Raw genomic sequence first — 22,158 nt, 5'->3', positions numbered from 1 at the left:
GCTAAGCATGGACAACAACAATGGCCGCCGCAGCTTTATGCAGCAAGTGTCCCGCTTATTTAGAATGCCAGACGGAAATCAATAGTTAGTGGTGTAATTCACTTAGCCAGAGATAACAGGGGTATAGGAGAAACGATCTAACAAACCAGTGGAGGAATAAAAGAGCTAAAAGGGACAGAGCCTCACCATGAAATCCCCCCCTCGGCAACGTCTTACTAACAACACCATCTGGGAGCATAACGACCCATAGTGCCTCACAGTGTTATTACACAAACACGGGTCCTTGACATTACACAGTCAAGTCTTCCCAAATATATCAGCGGGGTGGGAATAAACCAGGTAATGTTATGAAGGTGTCGCGCGAAGCGATAAACCAATATAAATTGTTTCATGCTTTGAAGGTGTTGTCAGCACTTAATTATGGAGCTTAAGTAGCAACTGATGATCCACAGAGACTACTGTTTAATCTCAACATTATGCAACCTTTATGACATATTTGTGACTTGAAGTATCAACCACATTTCTTCTGAAGGATTGATTTGCCATTTTTGAATGCTTAAGGCCTTAATAATCAAAAGTAGTGTAACAAATGTTATTTGATCTGCCCCTGGCCCCTGCAGTTCAGCCCTCACCACTGGGAGGATGTGTTCTCATTATAAAGTAAGTCATCATCATTATGAGTTTAAAAAAATCTGCTGAGCTGCTCTCTCATCCCAGCTCATCAGCATAACCACATTAGAGCAGCAGAGCAAACCTGTGGGCTGGCAACACTTCCCTCAGATTACACTCCCAGCAGACCAGGCATGTCCACATCCATTAGACTGGATTACAGCCACCAACAACCCCAACATACACAGCCAACCAGCCAGCCACCATGCTAACACACCAACAGCCTGTCAGCCTCGCTAGGCATACTTACCTAAACAAAACTAATTATACCAGAATCTTGTTTTTTTTCCCTGAACAATCATTATAGGCTGTGTTTGGCTAATATGGGATGATTTGGGCTAGTCTAAATTTGCCAGCCCAGCACTGGCCCAGAATACCTTGGACATGCCCTTGCAACACTGCAATCAATCAGCCTCCAAGAAAACTCCCCAATACAATATTAGCTCAGCGTTCACAAATCCCTAATTTATTTACATTCTTAATATATTTACTCCATCCAGAGAGAGGAGACAGATTGTCAGAGGCAGAGAGCAGGGAGATGATTTGGAGCTCCATTCTGCACACAAATTGGTTCCTGCCAGTGTGATACATCATGGAGAATTAAGAGGCCTCTCCCCCAGCACCACAACCTGGGCAGCCATATTGGCACATCTGTCAGGGGCCCACCCACGACAGAGACGAATGGGGCAATCGTGGCACACAATGGCTGATCTGATCCACCAGCGATAACCAAGATGAATCCTTGCGTCAGCCTGTGCCCCAGTGAAATTCATTTTTAATAATTAGTGTTCCTATGCCTCTCAGTTTCCCAGGAAATGAGTGCAGGTACGGCCAGAGGTTGACACTCCACATCAGCAACACTGGAGGGTAATAAATGGCGGGGTGTTAAGATCCCATCATGGTGGGAGCCGAGTGTGACTGTAAATGCACATTTGAGCACGGCCGTCTCAAAAAGGTGAATATGTCTCTGGTCTCGAGGGAGATGGAAATTAACTGAGCCCAGACAGGCCTGACAGACACTCAAACTGGGGGGGTGTCAAAGCTTAATTTGTGGCAGCATCCATGTGTCCTCAGGCTAACACTCAAAATGACCAATGTCCTCATAGCCCAGAAGAAGGAAGTGATGCAATGTCCATTTGTATTACTGAGAGGTGCGACAACTAAAATATCAACTAAAGCCCTTATGCTTGCACAGGCTAACATATCAATGTTTGACTACTATGCAGCCATAGACATCGGGCAACATACTGTATGTGCAGAGGACGGGATTTACAGTACAATACTAGTTTCCTCTTCTTCCATGTCTGAACACTCCTCGACATTCCTCACATAGAGGACAATGACATCACTATTGGATTCAATCAGTTGGTAACTGTGTTTAATGACAGCAGGTTGTCTGTCTCACTTCTGTTATGCCTGGGTTTGCCTTGGCTCATAGACCACTATACTATATCACCAAAGAGAGAGGGGAAAAGAGAGACAATGGTTAAGGAACATGGGTGTGGGGAGAGAGAGAGATATGATGACAGGAGTATAGAATGAGAGACCAGGATAAGAGGGGAAGGAGCCAACACAAAAAAACAAAGTAATCTGTTCATGGAGAGTATTCTGGGACAATATTAGCTTCCTTATAGCAGCTGCTCTTCTGTTTCATCTATGAAGCAATTCAGAACGTTGTCAACAGCAACATGTAATGGGGGCTTTCATCATAGCTAACATATACAGAGGTAAAAGAGAGAAAATAGGGCAGTCGCCTTCTTTGAAGCGTAGGGTGGTGGTTGAGCCCCAGGCCTCTCTAAGGAAAGGCAGCACTACAAGTGACGCACTATCCTTGTCAAAGATGAGTGGGCAACTGTGATCCACCATCCTAAGCTAAGCTTCTCGCTATGGTAACAGAGGAGGCCAGTATTCCACAGTGCAGTAACTTTTCTCCTTGGGGGTTATGCGCCGAGAGAGCACTCCTCTCCTCTCCTGTCCTTTGTTCATTACCTCCAGGAAGCAGCGCTCCTTTCATGGGGAAGGCAGCATGTCAACATCGTACCGCTGCTATTCCCCCGCCCTCAGCAGGTGAGCACGTAGCTGTTAGCAACAGAGTACCCCCACCCACCGCCCCTTCCAACCCTTCACTAGGAGCCACCCAATTAATAACCTCATCCTCAGGCTATTGCGCACAGCGCGTATACCTGCGATAACAACAACTCAACGTTGGGAGTGACAATAGAATTATATGAGAGTCACCTTAACCAAAGACCATATTCCTCACTGACCTTACTGAGTAAAGTATTTGTCATCATTTAATTTTAGCGAAACACACGACCGAGAGGTATGGCTACAAACTTGAGATGTGCTAGCAAAAAAAGGGAGAAAGAAATCTAGCTAGCTAGCTAATGGCTTCACAGAGAAGAAGAAAGCCTGATACACCCTCAAAATCGGCGTGCTGTGCGCTTGTGGGGAAAACTCTCTTAATAGGAAGTACAAACACCATCTCTTTCTTGGTAAGACATTGGATCGATACGTCAGACCCATCACTGAGCGGTATGATCTTCCTTAATCAGTGACAGAACTGCATCAAAAACATTCTGAAATGCCCATGTTGCAGAGTCGACGAGGGCGTACCCGGGGGAGGGTTAGGGGGAAGGTGTTGTTGGAGATGATTAAGCAAATGGCTATGTACCGTGGCTGATGCACTGCTGTATCTCAAAATTAAATTAGCTACTGTATACGACCATTAAATGCAGAGCTACTTTTTACATTTTCTAAGAGACACCATGAGGTGTCAAGAGTTTTCAACCAGATTCATCCGACTGGGAACAATAAAAAGCACAATTTTGCAGTGAACTTGAAATCCACAATATTGAGACAAACAGAGTGAGACAAAGAGCGGGAGAAACTAACAGTAATGAAAGCCCTGCAGAAAAAGAGAAAGAGCTAAATGATGCATAGCCTTGCACCTGCGAGGGTCTCATGGTGTGCAATATCATCCCTCTTTTGAAAATGCCTCCACACACATAGACACCTTAAATAACCCTTAATCAAATTCTAAGGTGTAGGTCTCTGTGTAATTTATTTAGTGGTTCATAATTTAAGTACAAGCCGTAGGAAAATGAAACTGCAGAACTGGGCTCTCACACAAGCCTAGCCTGCCTCGACTCTCATTTGTACCACTAATGTGTAACATGAACATACTCTTTATGACCATAATATAGCTAAACCTTACAAAGTGTGGACATTGCAAAAGAAGGTTAAGGGCTACAGCGGTATGTAACCACATGTAGGACTAATCCTCACCTACTGTAATAGTCTTTGAAATAAGGTAATCCTCTATTTGCAATGCATTCCTGGGCCTGTTGATATAGGAGCAAATACAAATGTTATTAGGTGCAGGATATCAAAACTAGTACTTCACTTTAAAAAGGGTATGGTAAATACAAAAGCTTGTCTCCCGCCCGGGTCCTGACTGGAACAATAGAAGAGGCTCAGATGGTAGCATCCAGTTGCCATCCAACAACCCCATCTCTCAACAACCATTTTCTCTCTCTCTTTCTCTTTCTCATCTGTTCTCTCTTTCACAATTTGACCCCCATGGTTAAGGTGCTGTTACCTGATTCATATGACCAGCCTCAGGTTAGGTTATGACGTAGGGGGGGAAAGAGGAGAGTTAGAGGTGGCACTGTGTGAGAGTAGGAGAGATTAGCAGAGTGACAGTGCAGTCTTCTAAGCACTTTCTCACTGCCGTTACTCACGCGTCCACTGGGGCCGAACACTCTAGATGGACACCAGTCCTACCTGACTGTGACAGAAGGGCTGTCCAAGGAGAGTAGTGCTTGAGTAATACTACAGGATAATATCAGAGAGGCCTGGGGAGGGAGCTGGAGGCTGGACTACATAACTCTCAAGAGAGGCGTGACTCCTTCCGACCAAGTCCATCCTTGGTAGCTTCTAACATCAGGCTAGCCTAGCTGTATGTCTCTATTCACCCCCTTGCATTGAGCCAATGCCCTTAATAGCCATTTAGCTGCTAAGGCACGCCTGTCCTTCCCCCATTCACAGGCTTAGACACTAATTACCTTTCTAAAGCAACGGGCCATTGCTGTGTTCCTTCAATGGCTCTATTTACCTCAGTACAATGAGCCAGCTGCCTCACCATTAGCCCTGTAATTCATTCAGTGCTCCTGACTAAATATTTTCCCCAACAATACTAAGCATACAGAGTCTAAAGGACTTTTCTGTCAGAATCCTAGCTCAGTGTCAGGGCAGGATTTAATATAAAACATAAAAACCTCAGACGTCTTGGAGGCTTCGGAGCAGAGCCCTAATGGTTATGTTTTTTGTGAATAACATATTATGACCACAAGGGCAATACAGTTACCAAGGGCAGTTATAGTAAAACTACCGTGACCATAATACAGTATTATTTGTGTGCATATGCACACAGTGTGTAGGCTATGTGTGTAATGTAAAATCTAAGCCAGAGCAGTACGGATGATGACATAACTCTTGGAGCAGTAACAGAGTAAAAAGCTGTGTAGAATATTAAAGTGATGAAAAGCTCTTACATTTTGGGTATAGTCACACCCCGCTGGTGTCATCTCACAGCAGGTATCAAGGAGAAGTGCACAATGTCTGACTTAATCCAACAGCACACTTGAGGGAAAACTGCACTAGGGATATTACCATTACTGTACATCTGTTCATTCAAATACCTCTTTCCATTAAGGTTAAGAGAAAAGTGAAAGAGGTTTTAACAAATCATTGAGTGATCTTTACCTTGCATATGAGTGGTTTAACTGGACCGCAGGCGATTCTCAAATGAGCAGGAGAAGGATATGGAGAAGGACTTATCAAGGATAATATACGATAGAGGGAGACAGGACATCATCAATTTCCATCTCATTTCAGCCTTGTGCTACTCAAATGCCTGGGAGCTCTCTGTTCATGTCCTCATCTAATAGAAGATTGGCTCAGTAAGTTGATATGAATAAGACCAGGCACATATTTCTACCTTTTAGATTAAAATTCAGCTGCTGCTTTTGAGGACTGAAGCAGAAAACACAATGTCTTAAAATCTATATTCAGTGAATTTATCACACATACACACAGACACTGCATGACCATGAACACGGCTGGCTGCATATATGCACACACACACACACACACACACACACACACACACACACACACACACACACACACACACACACACACTGTGAATAATAAAAAGCACAAAGTAGCATATGCACCATGAATCATCGATATCAGATCTGAATCTTTATCAAAGGCTGCCCAGCAACATCCATTCTGCTCAGCATCACAGCAGCGAGATACACCAGAGTGAGAGAGCACGACCACATTCTCACAAGAATTTATTTCTGGCATTAAAACAGGGTTCTTATCAATAATAGAAAAAAACCCAGTGGATGTTGACAGCTGATTCTACCATCTTCGAACAGACTAGGCCTAATTTGTGAGCTGTGTCTGCTGTGCTGTGTGATTTAGTAACAGTCTGCTAATCAGGCCCTGATACATAGTGTCATAGATTCATTGGAGGAGAACTGTGCCCTAAAGAACATTCCCCCACGTGTATCAAGTCGTGGAAATACATTCTTCACAATCTATCGTTCCAGGTATAATCCGATTCTAAAGGATCCATGGGCCGTTTACGATATTGATTATTGCTCAGATACACATTTTCCAGCCATTGAATCCCTCCAGGACTCAATCACTTTAAGTAGCGATTATCAGTCACACTACGAGCAGACAGGCATAACAGAAATATATAAATATTTCACTTAAAGATCATTCTCCGCCACAGGCCTGATGCAGGAGGCAGGAGGCAGAGTGAAGATAAATGTGTCTCTCTAAGAGAATGGTGCTCAGAGGAACAACAGGAGTCCCTACTCCAGCACACAACCATCTATAAAGCACTGCCCCAACTACCCCCTAGGGCCACACGGCTCAGAGGGAGGGGCAGAAATATGGAAGAAGAGGGGAGAGGGAAGGAGTTCAACTGGGAGCTAAGATATTGTTGGAGGTAGGAAGAGGAAATAGGGAAGGGGATGGGGTGGGTAGAGAGACTGAGCAGAGAGAGAGAGAGAGAGAGAGGGAGAGAGAAGGGGGGGGGAATAGGAAAGAGATGGAAGAGAAGAAGGAAGATAGATAGAGTATTGCTACTGTACAGTATAATGAACAAATGCTAGTCCACGGGTAAGTGGGGCTTGGCACTTCTCCTGAAAGTCAGAGTGGTCAGACAAAGTAGATTTGTAGAGAGTAGACTCACCTGAATAAGCCCAGTAATAGTCCCCTGCTGCCCTCCTCCCCCTCATCACACCCATGCTGCCACCATCCTCCACTCCTACAGACCCAGGCTGGCCATCCGCTACAGCTGAGGAAGACAGACAGAGGTTAGATGATCCACAGCAGGAATTTCCTCCAAAAAGATGTCTAACACTGAAAGACCACAGATACATAATACCTGTATATTTCTCCAGTCACTTGTTTTCCCGTCACTTTTCTTTTCTTTGTACAACAAACAACAGGAAATAGGCTAGAATATCATGTATGTACAGACAAGATACATACAATAGATAGCAACTACAAATATGCCATCATGGCATATGCACACTAATGCGCCTACCACATAATCGCACGGTTCCTGTTCGATTCCGACCCTCGACATGTCTTGCATGTCATCCCTCCTCTCTCTCCCATCCTTCCTGTCAATCTCTACTGTCTCTACCCCAATAAAGTAGAAATGTCCTAAAAACATATTTAAAAAATACAAACAAGCAAACACTATCGAAACACTATCGAAATAGAAATGAACAATAACTTTTTTTATTTCCCAAAACATGGTACTTTAGGCTTTTGTCTGTCTATAATATTTGCTGCTCTAACATTAAATATACATAAAGGCTACTATACCAAATGTCGGCTAACCTTTGTGGTCCGTTAACCAATACAAAAACATACTGAAGGCAAAATGCTAACGCAACTAGAGATAGATTTTGCTGTTTAAGCCTGAAGCAGGTAAAGTCGCATACACTGCTAAATAAGAACATCTGGGCAGATTTCCAGAAAGAAATGAACCTTCAAGAGAGCCTGTATAATGCATCAGCCTTGAAGACTGGAGATGAGGCTGGAATACAGTCTCTTCATAAAGGTCAAAGGTATTCTGAGTCTGGCAGCACTACTAAACACACATATTGTGATAAAGCCTGCCATCCCCTCACACCAATGCAACCACACAAATTCCATCACTTAATTCAGTAACCAAAGGTCTGCCATCTATTTTGACTGGGGGTGAAGGAAACAGTGTTGGGTTAACAGGCTTTGGGGGTGCAGACAGAGACAGTGTTGGGTTAACAGGCTTTGGGGGTGCAGACAGAGACAGTGTTGGGTTAACAGGCTTTGGGGGTACAGACAGAGACAGTGTTGAGACAGTGTTGGGTTAACAGGCTCTGGGGGTGCAGCCAGAGACAGTGTTGGGTTAACAGGCTCTGGGGGTGCAGCCAGAGACAGTGTTGGGTTAACAGGCTCTGGGGGTGCAGACAGAGACAGTGTTGGGTTAACAGGCTCTGGGGGTGCAGACAGAGACAGTGTTGGGTTAACAGGCTCTGGGGGTGCAGCCAGAGACAGTGTTGGGTTAACAGGCTCTGGGGGTGCAGCCAGAGACAGTGTTGGGTTAACAGGCTCTGGGGGTGCAGCCAGAGACAGTGTTGGGTTAGGGCAGAAGAGAACAGGCTGTAGTAGAGACAGAGTCAGTGTGAAACAGATGCTAGTTTGATAGGCTCCCAGGCCTCGGTAGCAGCAGGCGCAGCAGCAGCAAATCCCCGTCTGAGACCACCTCACACACAGCCAGCCCAGGTGTCATCGTTTGACACAACGACTTAATGGGAAGTAATGATCACCACCATCGGGTGAATCCAGAGGGCTCGTGAGAGGGCTCGTGAGAACAGCAGGATGGGGCTTCTGGAGGTGTAGAAGCCCTCTGACACTCCCCGCTCTCACACGACCCGTCTATCAACTTCATTCACAGTAAACCCCTTCTCTGAACAAACTTTATTTATCAAATTGATGAGGAGGCAGTACGCAGAAATACAAACTGCAATTGTGTAATATTCCAAATGGAGAAAAAAACACGCACACGCACACGCACACACACACACACACACACACACACACACACACACACACACACACACACACAGGATGGGAAGAAACTACCAGAACACATCTCCATGGGCCTTCCGAGCGTGAATATGTGTGAACACTTACCCAGAGCTCCACTGAGCCTATCAGCATATGCATTTCTGCTCTCACCAGGACATCATTAAAAAAACCTCACTGGGACAAGTCAGCCACTGAGAGACAACCACAGTTAAAGATGGCTCTGCTCGAGAAACATTCACCACCCAGGGAGTCTCTACTGTATACCCTGTCGCCTCACTATCTCACCTCCTCTCAGCATGAAGCACTTTCTCCCTGTCTGTTAGAGAATCACTTCCTATCATCTGTGAAAGATTTCTCATTTTCTCAGAGGAGACCTCTGCTGGTCTGTGTTTTCATTATCTGCTCTGCTGTGAGTTTTATGTATCATTCAAAGGTCTCTGCTCTCTCTGCACAGCGGTATTGGCGCGGGTGATATCAGCATACCTCCACGTACAGTGATCAAAAGCTCATCCTCCACTGGAACTTTTATGGCTTGGTTCTCAGTCCCTCTTCTCTCGCCCAACTCACCCCAATTATCAGATAACAAAGATCAGGGAGTTCAATACACACTGAGAGACCCAAACAGCTCGCCTGCAACCTGGTTAACATTTCCGTCTGCCAATTCCACTTAGAAAAACAAACACCCCCCCACCCCACCAACACACAGCAGCCAATGTAAGTGATTGTGTAAGCATGCCCACAGAACACCCACACCTCTCCACTGTTAACTGTTAACTGTAGCTTTAGGAGCCAGAGGGCGGATTCCTTCATTCTCCAGAGGGTGACTCATGCTTAGCTTGCTATGGTACATTGATGGCTCACTGTGTCTCTCACACACACACACACACACACACACACACACACACACACACATGCACACACCTGCCTACGCCAAGCTCAGCTCTTACTGATAGTTGCATCATTACAAGGGGATTAATTAATCACTGTACCAAGTCAATTTATTCTGTCTGATACACTGATACTGTGGCTCTCTGCAAACTGTCTTCATCAAAAAGGTTGTGTTTTTGTTGCAATGTTGTTGTTCACATTAAATTACTAATGGAGGAAAGGCTACATGATTAAAGCCATTAATGATGTTTTGTTCACCAAAAGGGGCACATATAACAGTTGATACAAAAGCAGCCTAATTGTGATATCAAAGAGACAGAGATTACAGTGATTTAAAGACATACTGTATGAGAGTCATTTAATTGAATGTTGTACCATATATATTTTTATTGAAACTATCAGAGTTGATTGCTAGCTACATTCTATGATTACGATTAAAGAAGGGGAGAGGTCTGGTAGAGTGTATGTTTAAAAGTGAAAGTGTCATCATGATGAACAGAGATACAGAGATGTATAAAGAGAGAGAGAGGGGGGGGGGGGGTATTTGGGGGAGGATGGCAGCAGCCTACTTGAAGGCAGGTTGAAGAATGCTCTGTCTTTGATCAGAGAGCAGAGGAGACAGCACCATGTCAACAGTTTACACTCTTCCGTGTCAGCTGTCCCCAGTGGGCATAGAATTAAAGCCTCCCCATCTCTCTGATAGAGCAGAGCAGAGCAGACAACGCAACATGGGCTAGGCCTGGGAGATCCTGCAGCACCAGCATAGAGAACTTACAGACCTGAACCTTCACACACCACACTACAAAACAGCAGTCAAACATTTAATTACTTAAACACCTCCACATAGTATCCACGTAACAGCATTTCAGCATCATAAGACAGAGTAATATAACATAACACAACATTACATATAACTCTCACATTAAGCGCTGAAAACACCTGAGCATAACTTCAACCCCTGAACAACTCCTCTCACATTTCCCTAAAGGCACCTGAATCATCCACACCTAAATTAAGCCTATCTGTTTAGAGCTCCACAACAGCTCTCCCCGTTGACCACACTCAGTGCTCAAAAACAAGTAGAGGCACCTCCGAGAGCAAGGTACTGTACCTCAGTAACAGCTACCAAGGGAGCCGTCCACCTTCATTAGCCATTAGCCACCACCTTCTAATACTCTCAGGGCATCTTCACTAAAAACATGGTTACCAGATATAGAGATGGAACATAGACTGGAGGGAAGGAGGAAGAGCACACAGGGGAATGATGCTCAACTCTGCGTGCTAAAAATCTCATTTTGTTGAACTCAAACATCCCTAAATAGAAACACAGACTTTTTGCATCGTGTTACAAAGAAAGCTCTGCCTGTAAGTAAAGGGCATTCACAACACCCAAGCTCATGAAGTGAAAAGGTCAGAAATATAGCAGTAACATGCACCAGAATGCCAAGAGTCAGCACTTTCTGGCGAATAGCATTGGTGGATTATTTCATTAAGTGTCAGTCAGGGGTTTCCTGAGGGCTTTAGTTAAAACTGGGTGTATGCCATTCTACAGTAAGTTACTGTATACAACTGAGTTGACTTCGTTCTGTTTAAATCTGCAAGGCAAAGGCAAATAATATGCTTTAGTTATGGTGCAGTGGTTTACAACAACACCGAGGCTTAGCCAAGTGCAGAGTACATTACATTATAGAGATTGTCAAAAATGTCCTGGTTTATATATAGCCTAGTCAATTTAAATTATTTTTATTGAATGTTTTACTTTTAGTATGTGTTATCTGTTGTGCCTGGGCACTTTATCTGTCTCACCGTGGGAGAGTGAGAAACGTCCTCTCGATTCCTTTGTATGTCTTGACGTGAAGAATTGACAATAAAGCCACTTTGACTTTGACTTTGACTTTGACTTTGACTTTGATCCTCCAAAGTCAATCATCATTGTACATGTTTCTATCATGATTTGACAAACAGGACTATAACCCACAAGATCAAATCTTTATGTGTGTGTGGGTGTGTGTGTGTGTGTGTGTGTGTGTGTGTGTGTGTACTGTATGTGTAGCATGGGTGCGTGCATGTGTGCATATGTTAGTCATTATGTCATTCTACTATAATGTATGTGAACAAAGTATCAGATGTTACGCTTCATGTATCCATAACCACATCTAACTCGCACACATCTCAGGTAGAATGATCAGACTGCTTCCTGAATAGCTGCAGCCCAGTAGTGGCTTTGAAGCCCTCAAGCCATAGCAGTTATGTCGCAAGATAAAGGTCTCTCCCACCCCCTATGGTGTTTTAGACAGCCACATACTGTCGGTGATAGTCCTACCCTCGGATATACCCACAGGGTCTTTCCCCCCAGTTCCATGCTCGTCAGTGGTTATCCTGCAGTTTGGTAAACCCACATCTAAGTGGCCTGAAATATGTGAGAAAGTTGTGTGAGATGTTTTCTGAAAGTTTCACCAGAGTGTAAGGAGAGGGTTCTGCTCTTGTGGAATTTCTGGGAAGCCATGTGAGGAACAGATGTGCACATCCAGGCTGGCAGCTGCTGTCTGTGTGGCTAGCTTCTAGCTGCTAGCTGCGTGTCTGCAACACAAAACTGTGCAGTCAACTGCTCGCTGGGTAGATGGCGGCTACTCGGCTACAGTGCATCCAGCACAGGTCTGCACGGCAAACAGCCACTTACATTTCTGCATGGCTAAGTATGTGCTGTCAGTTTTATTTGACTTTACGGTCATGTAACATTTCAATATTTCCCATAAGGTATCATAATGTCTTTAAAATATGCTTGTAGTTTGTTAAGTATCGACAAGTACCATACAGCACTGAATAATACAGGCAGAAAATACTTCATGGTCACCCAAAATGTCACAAGGGCTTTTGTCAGACACAAACTATAACTGGGCAGAGAAGAGATAGCACCATTTGGGGGACAGAGAGTAGAGAGAGGGAGAGTAGAGCCAGATGGTAAAAGGAAGTATGTGTGCTATTTTTTTTCTCATTCCTCGGGCACTTCCCATCCAGCTGGAAGGGGCCAATGAGGAAGGGGCCGTTGAGGGACCCCCATAACCGTACAAGCTATATCGTAGCTGTGTCAGGATTAGCCAAAGACGTGGCATAGGGAACAGAGCCCTGAGGCTGACATCAAAATCACAGCAATAAGAGTCAAACAAACACAGAACACCTCTCACAACTCCCTACATGTAGACAGATATACTGGTATAGAGAAACACTGAAAAACTGAGAAACATAGAAAAGGCAGACAAAGAATGGACATAAAAATCCCATTCCTGTCATATAACAATGGAATAGCTACTGTTGTGGTCTTTGTTGTTGGTTGCGAATCTTTGAATTAAACAAAATCCTGTTGGGGACCAGGAGTATCATTTCTGGACAGCGCAGGGTGACATGCCTCTGTGTGATCTTGGCCGCTCTCGTGACAGACTAGCTGGCAGACACTGTTCCTGTGTGTCGCACAAGTGAGGTATTTGGCTAACATGCACTGCTGCAGTCACCACCATGCTCTGTGAGCGCATGGTTATCATGTTGCATGAAGACACCAATAACAACGTCAATAGCCTGCAGACCATGAGTGAGGCAATGTCATAATGCAGCTATAAGTAATCTTCATTTGAGGGTTGAAGTTTCATTACTTGCCAACAGCCGAAGGTTGAGCATCAATCTGGCACTATTTTCATCACAATAGCATTGAAACCTTTAGTCTTTTCCCATTATCTGCCAACATCATTCAATCATCTTTTCAGTGTGTGCATGAAAATAAAGGTTTAAGTGAGACTGCATTACTGGGAGAGGTTGGCATGACACTTCTTACGGTACACAAACCTGACAATCTCCAGACATGGTTAAAGATCTAGGTGAAGATCTAGGTGAATCATCACTGAGCTTGTCTGAGGTCAGTGGTGCACAGCTTGGTCCACAGACGGAAACTATGTCACCCACTCACTGGTGGATGGTTTACAATAGCTAGGCTCACAATTCTCAAGAAAAATTGCTATGACACGTCAATCACCTGCATGTATGTTTGACCTTCAACCTACTGGACAGAAGAGCTTACAGAGAAATTGACATGCTCTGCATACTGTATATGCTATTACTCATAATCTAATACTGTAGGTAATAACCACAACTGAAAGTCATCAAACATGGATGTTTGAGAGCATCAGATTCTGAATGGCAAACATTCAAAGATTCACACCTTGAAAACTAGCAGATCAAATAGCCCTGCAATAGATCTAAACTTTTTGCTGACAAGAGCGGTCTCCTGCATGCTCACTCCAGTGTGTGTGAAAAGAAAAAGCCCTCACATCCTGGCTTTTATTCTGTATTCATAAAACTAGTGATGACCCATTGTTCCATTGTCTGAGGAAAACTCTGACCTCTTTTGTGCAGCCATACTGTAAGACTTCCTGAGGATAAGTCAACTGTTGAACTAAGCTTTGAGTTATATTTAAACTACACAGCATACACTTCTATGTGTGCTCTACAAAGACACTTGGAATACCTGAAACATTATGTTCTACCATACATTATGTTCTGTACTCTTGCCTAACTTGGCCTAGTACATACCAATACAGCTAAATGGTCTGTCTGCTCACTGATTAAGTCAGCAGTCTAACTGGCCTAATGCATACCAATACTGCTAAATGGTCTGTCTGCTCACTGATTAAGTCTATCAGGGGCTTTGGTAGAAGCCATTAACCAGATTAAACACATGCAGGGTAATGACAGGTCAGGAACGTTTCTGCCCTTTAACTGACAAGCACTTCAGCCTGTCTGTCTGCTCCAGCTGCACCTCTTGTACTGTACTGGACTGTACTGCAGACTCCCAGTGCTCTAACTTTATGTTGTCATACAATAAAGGGGATCCTCCTGAGAATACAACACAGCACACTGCCATTGTGAATTTATTGGGAGTAAAGTGATGTTTGCAACACACGGCAATTACAGTGCTAAAGTGCCGGAGGCTACTGAGGTCATTTCTCAGGCCATTATCAGGAGTTATGGCCCCCCATGTGAATTGTCCAGCTATTGATTCAGATATAAATTCTGCCGCAGCTGGTGAATAACATCACACATCCACCACCCGTCACTGAGGTGTTCTTCACCTCTACTCTGAGCAACTCGAACATTGAAGGTTGAACTACTGACAAGGGGAGGAACACTGTAAAATTTTTGAGATAAGGACCATCTGTAACACTTCAACAAGTCATCATCTTGTGTTGGACAATAATTGCACTTTTTTCCTCATTATACCAGCTAGCATTTTGAAAGCATGTTCACCATCCAACCGGTACGACCTCACAGGAACACCAAATATTCAGCATATTTAAAAGCAACTCAAGATACAGTACATGAAGACATGTATTCCAAAGTACAGTAGCGAGTCTCTCCCCACTGCAGATGAGGTATTTAGCCAACTCTTAACCTGTCTAATGATTAAATTCTGGCCATAAATACCACCACGATGAAGTATCAAGTACACTTTGCATGCACTCCAGACAGCTTCTCCATGCCTGCCTGAAGCAATACAACAAGTCAGCCCTCCTCCCTTCCTATTTAACTGGCCTTTGATGTTCCAGCAGAATCAATACTTCATGGCTTGGCTTATGCCCCGATAAAGAGAACCATGGAGAGGGATTCACTGATGCCTCTGTAAAAGCAGGTCTCTGCACTCTGATATATACAGGCAAATATACATCATTTCACAACACTGAGCTCCAAACCTGAACTCAGGTAAAGGGACGGGAGAAAACGGAGGGAACTAATGGTACTGATTTCAAAGACCGCTTTGAACCTAAACGCTCTCCTTAAGTGAGGGAAGAGGAGTCAGAGTGAAGTGTAGGCTACCTCTGTGTGGACCAGATACGGTACATTACCTGCTGTAACCTTTGTAGGATTTGTGGGGGCTTTCTCTATGGCATGCAGTGAATTTTCAAGCCTCAGCTTAGTTTGTTTCTGTTAGCATATGCACTTTAGCATATGAAAAATAATCACCTTAGCTAGTATGAATAAATCCATACATATAGTAATCTGATTATCTCTGGAAACAAAGCAGACCAAAAATAACTGAGAGTGTGAAATGGAGGTACAGGTCAGAGGGAGAGAACTGAGAGAGGCAGAGACTCTCTTCTCCAGTCACGTCCACCACAACAGTAATCGGGGCGGCCATCAATCATTATCGCTTAAGATAATATCCTCTTTCTTAAAATAACAGGGCTCAGTCTTAACTGATGTGCATGTCACACAGAGATGAAGGGGATTAGAGCCAGACTATGTATCACTTAGGTGACCTACTGCAGTCCCTATAAGCCAGCATGGAACAGACAAATGAGAGGGGGATATGTCTCAACCTCAGTTTCATCCTCCTCCGTCGTTGTGTAACCTGAGCTGGTTATGCTAGAATTATGATAGAATATTGATCTCTTAATAACATCCCTACTCTTACTAAGCAAAGCTGTCATTGGGCTAAGGCAGTTTGTTAACAGATGATAAGCAATTAGTATACACTGTTTTGCTTACACTTCCAATTAGGACATATTGGACTGTGAGGTTGGACTGGTGTGTCAATATATGGGCTACAGCTTTTTTTTATCATAAGATGCAGTATTACAGTGTATGCTGTGATAGTATTACAAATAGCTCACAGGAGAATTTCAGACTGAGAAAACATGCACTCAAGGTCCAAATGCATACAAAGGCCGGTGTGAGCTTTAACATACAGCACCATTTCACACACATTCAGTGAATTAATGAGTTTGAGAATTCATGAGTTTCTTACAGTGATAAATCTATTCCTTTCCGTATGCCATGCAGTTACAATAATTATGTTATTTTATCTTTATGCACTTTATGCACCCTAGTGAATTTCTTCAATAGCAGCCACGGTAATTACTTTAGTAACATCTTGTTACATAGCACTTTATTAATTGTAATGGAATTGGAAGGTAATGGAGGGATTGTTCCTTACATGAGTCCACATGTGTTAGAACAAAAATCACTCAACCCCATGTTCTATGGAACAGAGATTAAAGAACAAAATGTTCATATTAAATGCCAAACATGACTGACGGCTGAGATGACACACAAGTGTTACAACAATAACAACCATGTCTAGGGTCTGGAATTACTTAATGGTTGAGACAGACACTAGTAAAACTTTTTGTTGCAAAATTTGCAAGGTGAGTGTTTCGAGGGGTGGCAGTGGCATTTCACATTTAAAAAAATATCCCTTTATCGGATCGGCACTCTGTATCGGTACTGGCATCGGTACTGGCAATGAAAGAGTGGTAACGGTGCATCCCGAGTTGTTACTACTGTAATTATAGTACTTCTACACAGACAAAGCTACATTACTGAGAGGTTTTTCTGAACATTACTCCCCATATGCTTTGAAAAGAAAAACGTCCTTGACTTCCTCGACTCGTAATGACCTCCATTCAGGTATTCTTGATGAGAACACTTGAGTGTTTTTTTGTGCATGTTCTGATCCTTTCTATTTGCTCATTGTAGAGATTCTAAGAATTTTACGGACTTTTTGCATCAAGGTCAAACAGTTACAGTTACCATCAATCCTTCAAATGCAAATCAAACAAAACAAGTATGTAAACAGAAGAAAAGGCTCTCAATGCATCTCTTTCTCTGTGGTAATGCCCTCCTAAAGGCCCTTTCCCAGAGCAGACTGAGGCTTACATTACTGTTTGGCAGCAGGCACTACTCAGAGCGGAAATGTAATGATATTTTGTTACCAGCCATCTGCTGCCATCAGTTGGGCCACATAATCTCCCTTTTGTGTCATGAAAACAAACACTCCTACACAGACACCCACTAACACAGACACAGATAGACACATGCAGGCGCTTACATCCCCACACAAATTAGTCATTAGTCATAATTATGAAAGTACAAAAAAAACATTTCCATATCCTAGTCTAACTTTGGAAAAAAGAATGTGATATTTCTGAAAGCAGAGTTTTGGCTGCTAGGCCTAGCCTTTATTTTGTTAAAGCACTTTATTTTAACAATACATTGTACATTTTATTCCTCACATTATGGAATGATAAACAACAAGTAATTTTGTTCAATTATTTTCAGCCATACTTTGTGGCTACTGGCTAGCATTGGAAACAGATAAATCACAGTCTGAATGTGCTGGAACAGTATCTCTATTTGAATGCTTTTTGCAAGCTATATTTTGTTAGAGAACTTTAACAAGACATTATATAATTTGTACAGGACACCAGGTGGAATATAATCAGTAAAAAATGATTATGAAACAGTGTCAGTAGGTGAAACCATTTTACTGATGTACAATACAGTATTATCCAGTCAGATCCCACAAAAGCCTGGACCCCCATCCTTCCTTTCATATGGCATGTTAGGTTCTGAAAAGAGCCTTTGTGTTTTCATGTGTCAAAGCATGTTGGATGAATCTCTCATCCTAAGGCAGTGGAGAAGGCAATCAGAGGGTCATAAAACAGTGTTGGAGATGAGAGCTCTGGCTCTTAGGCCTGATTGTGTTGCAGATTAAAAGGTCTGACTTTGACCTTGCCATCCACTGCCCTCAACAGCATAAATGACACAGTTGATTATATCACAACACGGAGAGGTGATGGCCTTCATTTTTGTAATAATCCCACCTCTCCATTACTGCCAAACTCAAAGACTACACATACAGTACAAAATTAAACCCATTCAACACAGCTTAATGAACACCGGCACAGTGTTTAAACAGCCCATAGCTTTCTTCACTGTTGTCTCTTTTAATATGTGGATTGAATGCAGGTAAGGAAGCTTACTGGTTTCCAGTTAGACCTCCAGCTGGCTGTTTACTGCTGAGCAGTAATTTCTAACATCCCTGGGAGATTAGTGTTTACCTGGGGAGAGGTTGTCTCTTCTATGATAAACACTTGTGTCACATGAGAACTAATCCTGACAATAACACGTCCACTGTCACACCACTATTCCTTTTACAGTATGGGGAGAAAGTAGGGTGTGATGCTTACAGTACACACAGCCTTACAAACAGCCTCACTCTTATTTGTTATGCAACTGTCACTTATTTCACTGTATGAATATGTGAGCTGTCTTTGTTGAGAGGTCCTGAAACAATGTACTTCTGAAATACAAAAATGTCACGAAAAAAAGGCCATGGTATTCAAATGTGTTATTAATTAGGGTTCCACTACCAGGGGGGGTTTGAGTGTTTGCATTTGGAGAACAGATATATTTGCATTACCCAAAGGGGGGCATGTCAACAGGACCGATAGGGCACCCACTATACTGTACACAAAACCCCAGCTCTGCTTAAAAAACTACCAAACTCAGCACATCCTCCCTCACGGAATCTTTGAAATTACCCTAGGACAAACATTTTTAGAGTAGAGGCTATTGGGGCGCTTAGTAGCGTAGCACACTAATGTGCTTACCACGTAATCGCAAGGTTCCTGGTTCAATTCCGACCCTCGACCTATCTTGCATGTCATCCCTCCTCTCTCTCCCATCCTTCCTGTGAATCTCTACTGTCTCTATGCCAATGAAGCAGAAATGCCCTAAAAACATATAAAAAAAAAAAAAAGAGTAGAGGCTATTGTCATTTGTTGCAGTATAATAGCTAACTGTACAGCAACAAGTATTAGGCTCAACACGTCTGGGAAAGGCAGGGTCCAGTCTACAATAGTAACTTCTTATTGGGATCATTGGTCTCTGAATGTGAGTTGGAAACTCATAAACACACATGTGCATGTGTGTGCGCGCGCACACACACACACACACACACACACACACACACACACACACACACACACATACATACATACATACACACTGCTGTGGGGCCTAGAGAGGATGAATGTCCCAAAGCAGCGTTGAAAAAAACAAACATCATCACTGCAAGGATTTAACGAAGAGGCTCTTCACTCAAACTCAGACCTCTGAACTGACTTAGAGACGCTTGGCTGCTCTGTGCCTCGGGAAGAAAGAGTGGAATATCAACAGAGAAATCAGCTCAGTGTTTTGGCTTATGCAGAATCTGTGGGCAGGTTTACAAAGACCACTCTCAGGGTCAACCAAATATGTTTATTCCATTACAAACAGGCCTACCTCATGCATCACTCATGACTTGTGTTCATGAGGAATGCACACAAACTGTGTACTCTGCTCGGAGCTTTCAATATTCTCCTCTCTCGTGTCTGTAAACGATGTACACCCTCAGGTAACTGTCTGAAGCCTTGTTACAAATAACCTTCAAGGTTGATACATTTACACTTCGGTAGTCAAACTGTAAATAAACTAGTACAGACACTTGTCCGAAGTACTTTGGTCAATTTGTGGGTTTATATGGCTTTACAAAGACACTGTTCACACTGTTCAATAATCTTCATTCTTTTCCCAGGATGGAGAACAACAATAGTTAAAAATCATAAATTATGAATAACCAAAGATGAAGAGCTTGTGTGCATCTCTGTGATTCCCATTGAATGTAAAATGATGTATCATAGAGTATCTACCCATTATTCCTTGTTTAAAAGGCCTACTTACATGTGCCCTTTTCAAAGTACAGTATGCAACATATCCCATGACGTGAAGTGACATGAGTGAATGACCAACTGATCTGAATAAATGTACATTTCGATCAATGTGTCCAATTACTTTTAATGTCTCTGTCTTATTGATTTCTTTGCTTTCAGTGAAATGATTTACTACCTCTCAATATTCAGGTCAGGATTTGGTAAGAGGCAGAGAAGGGATGGGAGGAAGAAGGATCCCTTTCTGATTTCATTATATTGGCAGCCTCTCAATCACAGTGCAGCCTCATTAGGAATGAGGGGCACAGCCATTCAAAAGAATGAAATACACAGTAATGCATTACACAAACAATGTCTGTGTACAAGGGCCTCTTAAAACACTGCATATTAGAGCCTTTTTGCTGTCTAAGCTAACAGTCTGTCAGACTGATGTTTCACATCACATTTCTCTCTCACTGTCAAGGACTCATAAGGTGGATAGGAAAGGTGGAAGAAATAGTGAATATACAAATTCCCCTGAATATGACTTTAGCATGAGATTCACATACTGTACAAAAGATTCTCGAAGGAAATACAACAATGGAACACAAACAGAATTTCTAAAACAAAGAGAATCATGTTATCGGAAAACCCAACCCTTCCTTCACAAAATAATTTAACATACCTCCATTTTAGTCCCCCTCTTTTAAACAATGAGTGTAAAACATCCACTGTTGAGGGTTACATGAGCAGGCACTCTACTGTGTCCAATACACTGAGCAGGGCTGTAAAACCCCAGCATAAATACACTAATTACAGGTAACGGACAGCAAGTAGTAGCATGACAATAGTCAAAATATTCTGACATGCTTTCATTTTCTCAAAAGATATAGGCCTATTCAATTAGCTCCTATTGTACTTTAAATACAGTGCATTCGGAAAGTATTCAGACCCCTTCACTTTTTCCACATTTTGTTATGTTACAGCCTTAACTTAAAATGGATTAAATTATTTTTTTTCCCTCATCAATCTACACACAATACCCCATAATGACAAAGCCAAAACAAGTTTTTAGAAATGTTTGCTAATTTACTAAAAGTAAAAAACTGAAATATCACATTTACATAAGTATTCAGACCCTGTACTTTGCTGAAACACCTTTGGCAGCGATCTTGGGTATGACGCTACAAGCTTGGCACACCTGTATTTGGGGAGTTTCTCCCATTCTTCTCTGCAGATCCTTTCAAGCACTGTCAGGTTGGATGGGGAGCATCGGTGCACAGCTATTTTCAGTTCTCTCCAGAGATGTTCGATCAGGTTCAAGTCCGGGCTCTGGCTGGGCCACTCAAGGACATTCAGAGACCTGTCCCGAAGCCACTCCTGCGTTGTCTTGGCTGTGTGCTTAGGGACAGTCTGAGGTCCTGAGCGCTCTGGAGCAGGTTTTCATCAAGGATCTCCCTGTACTTTGTTCCGTTCATCTTTCCCTCAACCCTGACAAGTCTCCCAGTCCCTGCTCCTGATAAACATCCCCACAGCATGTTGCTGCCACCACCATGCTTCACCGGAGGGATGGTATTGGCCAGGTGATGAGCGGTGCCTGGTTTCCTCCAGACATGACGCTTGGCATTCAGGCCAAAGAGTTCAATCTTGGTTTCATCAGACCAGATCATCTTGTTTCTCATGGTCTGAGAGTCCTTTAGGTGCCTCCAAGTGGGCTGTCATGTGCTTTTTACTGAGGAGTGGCTGATTGGTGGAGTGCTGCAGAAATGGTTGTCCTTCTGGAAGGTTCTCCCATCTCCACAGAGGAACTCTGGAGCTCTGTCAGAGTGGCCATTGGGTTCTTGGTCACCTCCCTGACGATGGCCCTTCTCCCCCTATTGCTCAGTTTGGCCGGGCGGCCAGCTCTAGGAAGCGT

At 43.2% G+C, this 22,158-nt stretch overlaps 1 protein-coding gene across 1 annotated transcript in view; it reads right to left on the bottom strand.

The window, feature by feature from the left end:
- The window catches only part of ca16b (carbonic anhydrase XVI b), a gene marked incomplete at its 5' end in the record, with an annotated part of 147,930 nt that overhangs the window by 60,311 nt on the left and 65,461 nt on the right, over positions 1-22,158 (bottom strand). The window contains 2 exons of the mRNA XM_083667634.1: positions 6,947-7,051; positions 8,091-8,409. Of these exons, the coding sequence (XP_083523760.1) occupies positions 6,947-7,051; positions 8,091-8,409 (424 nt within the window). The remainder of the gene's footprint in view (positions 1-6,946; positions 7,052-8,090; positions 8,410-22,158) is intronic.

Source organism: Argentina silus, assembly GCF_951799395.1.
Source record: "Argentina silus genome assembly, chromosome: 4".
In the NCBI taxonomy this organism is placed as follows: Eukaryota; Metazoa; Chordata; class Actinopteri; order Argentiniformes; family Argentinidae; genus Argentina; species Argentina silus.
This window is presented reverse-complemented; position numbering and strand designations above follow the sequence as displayed.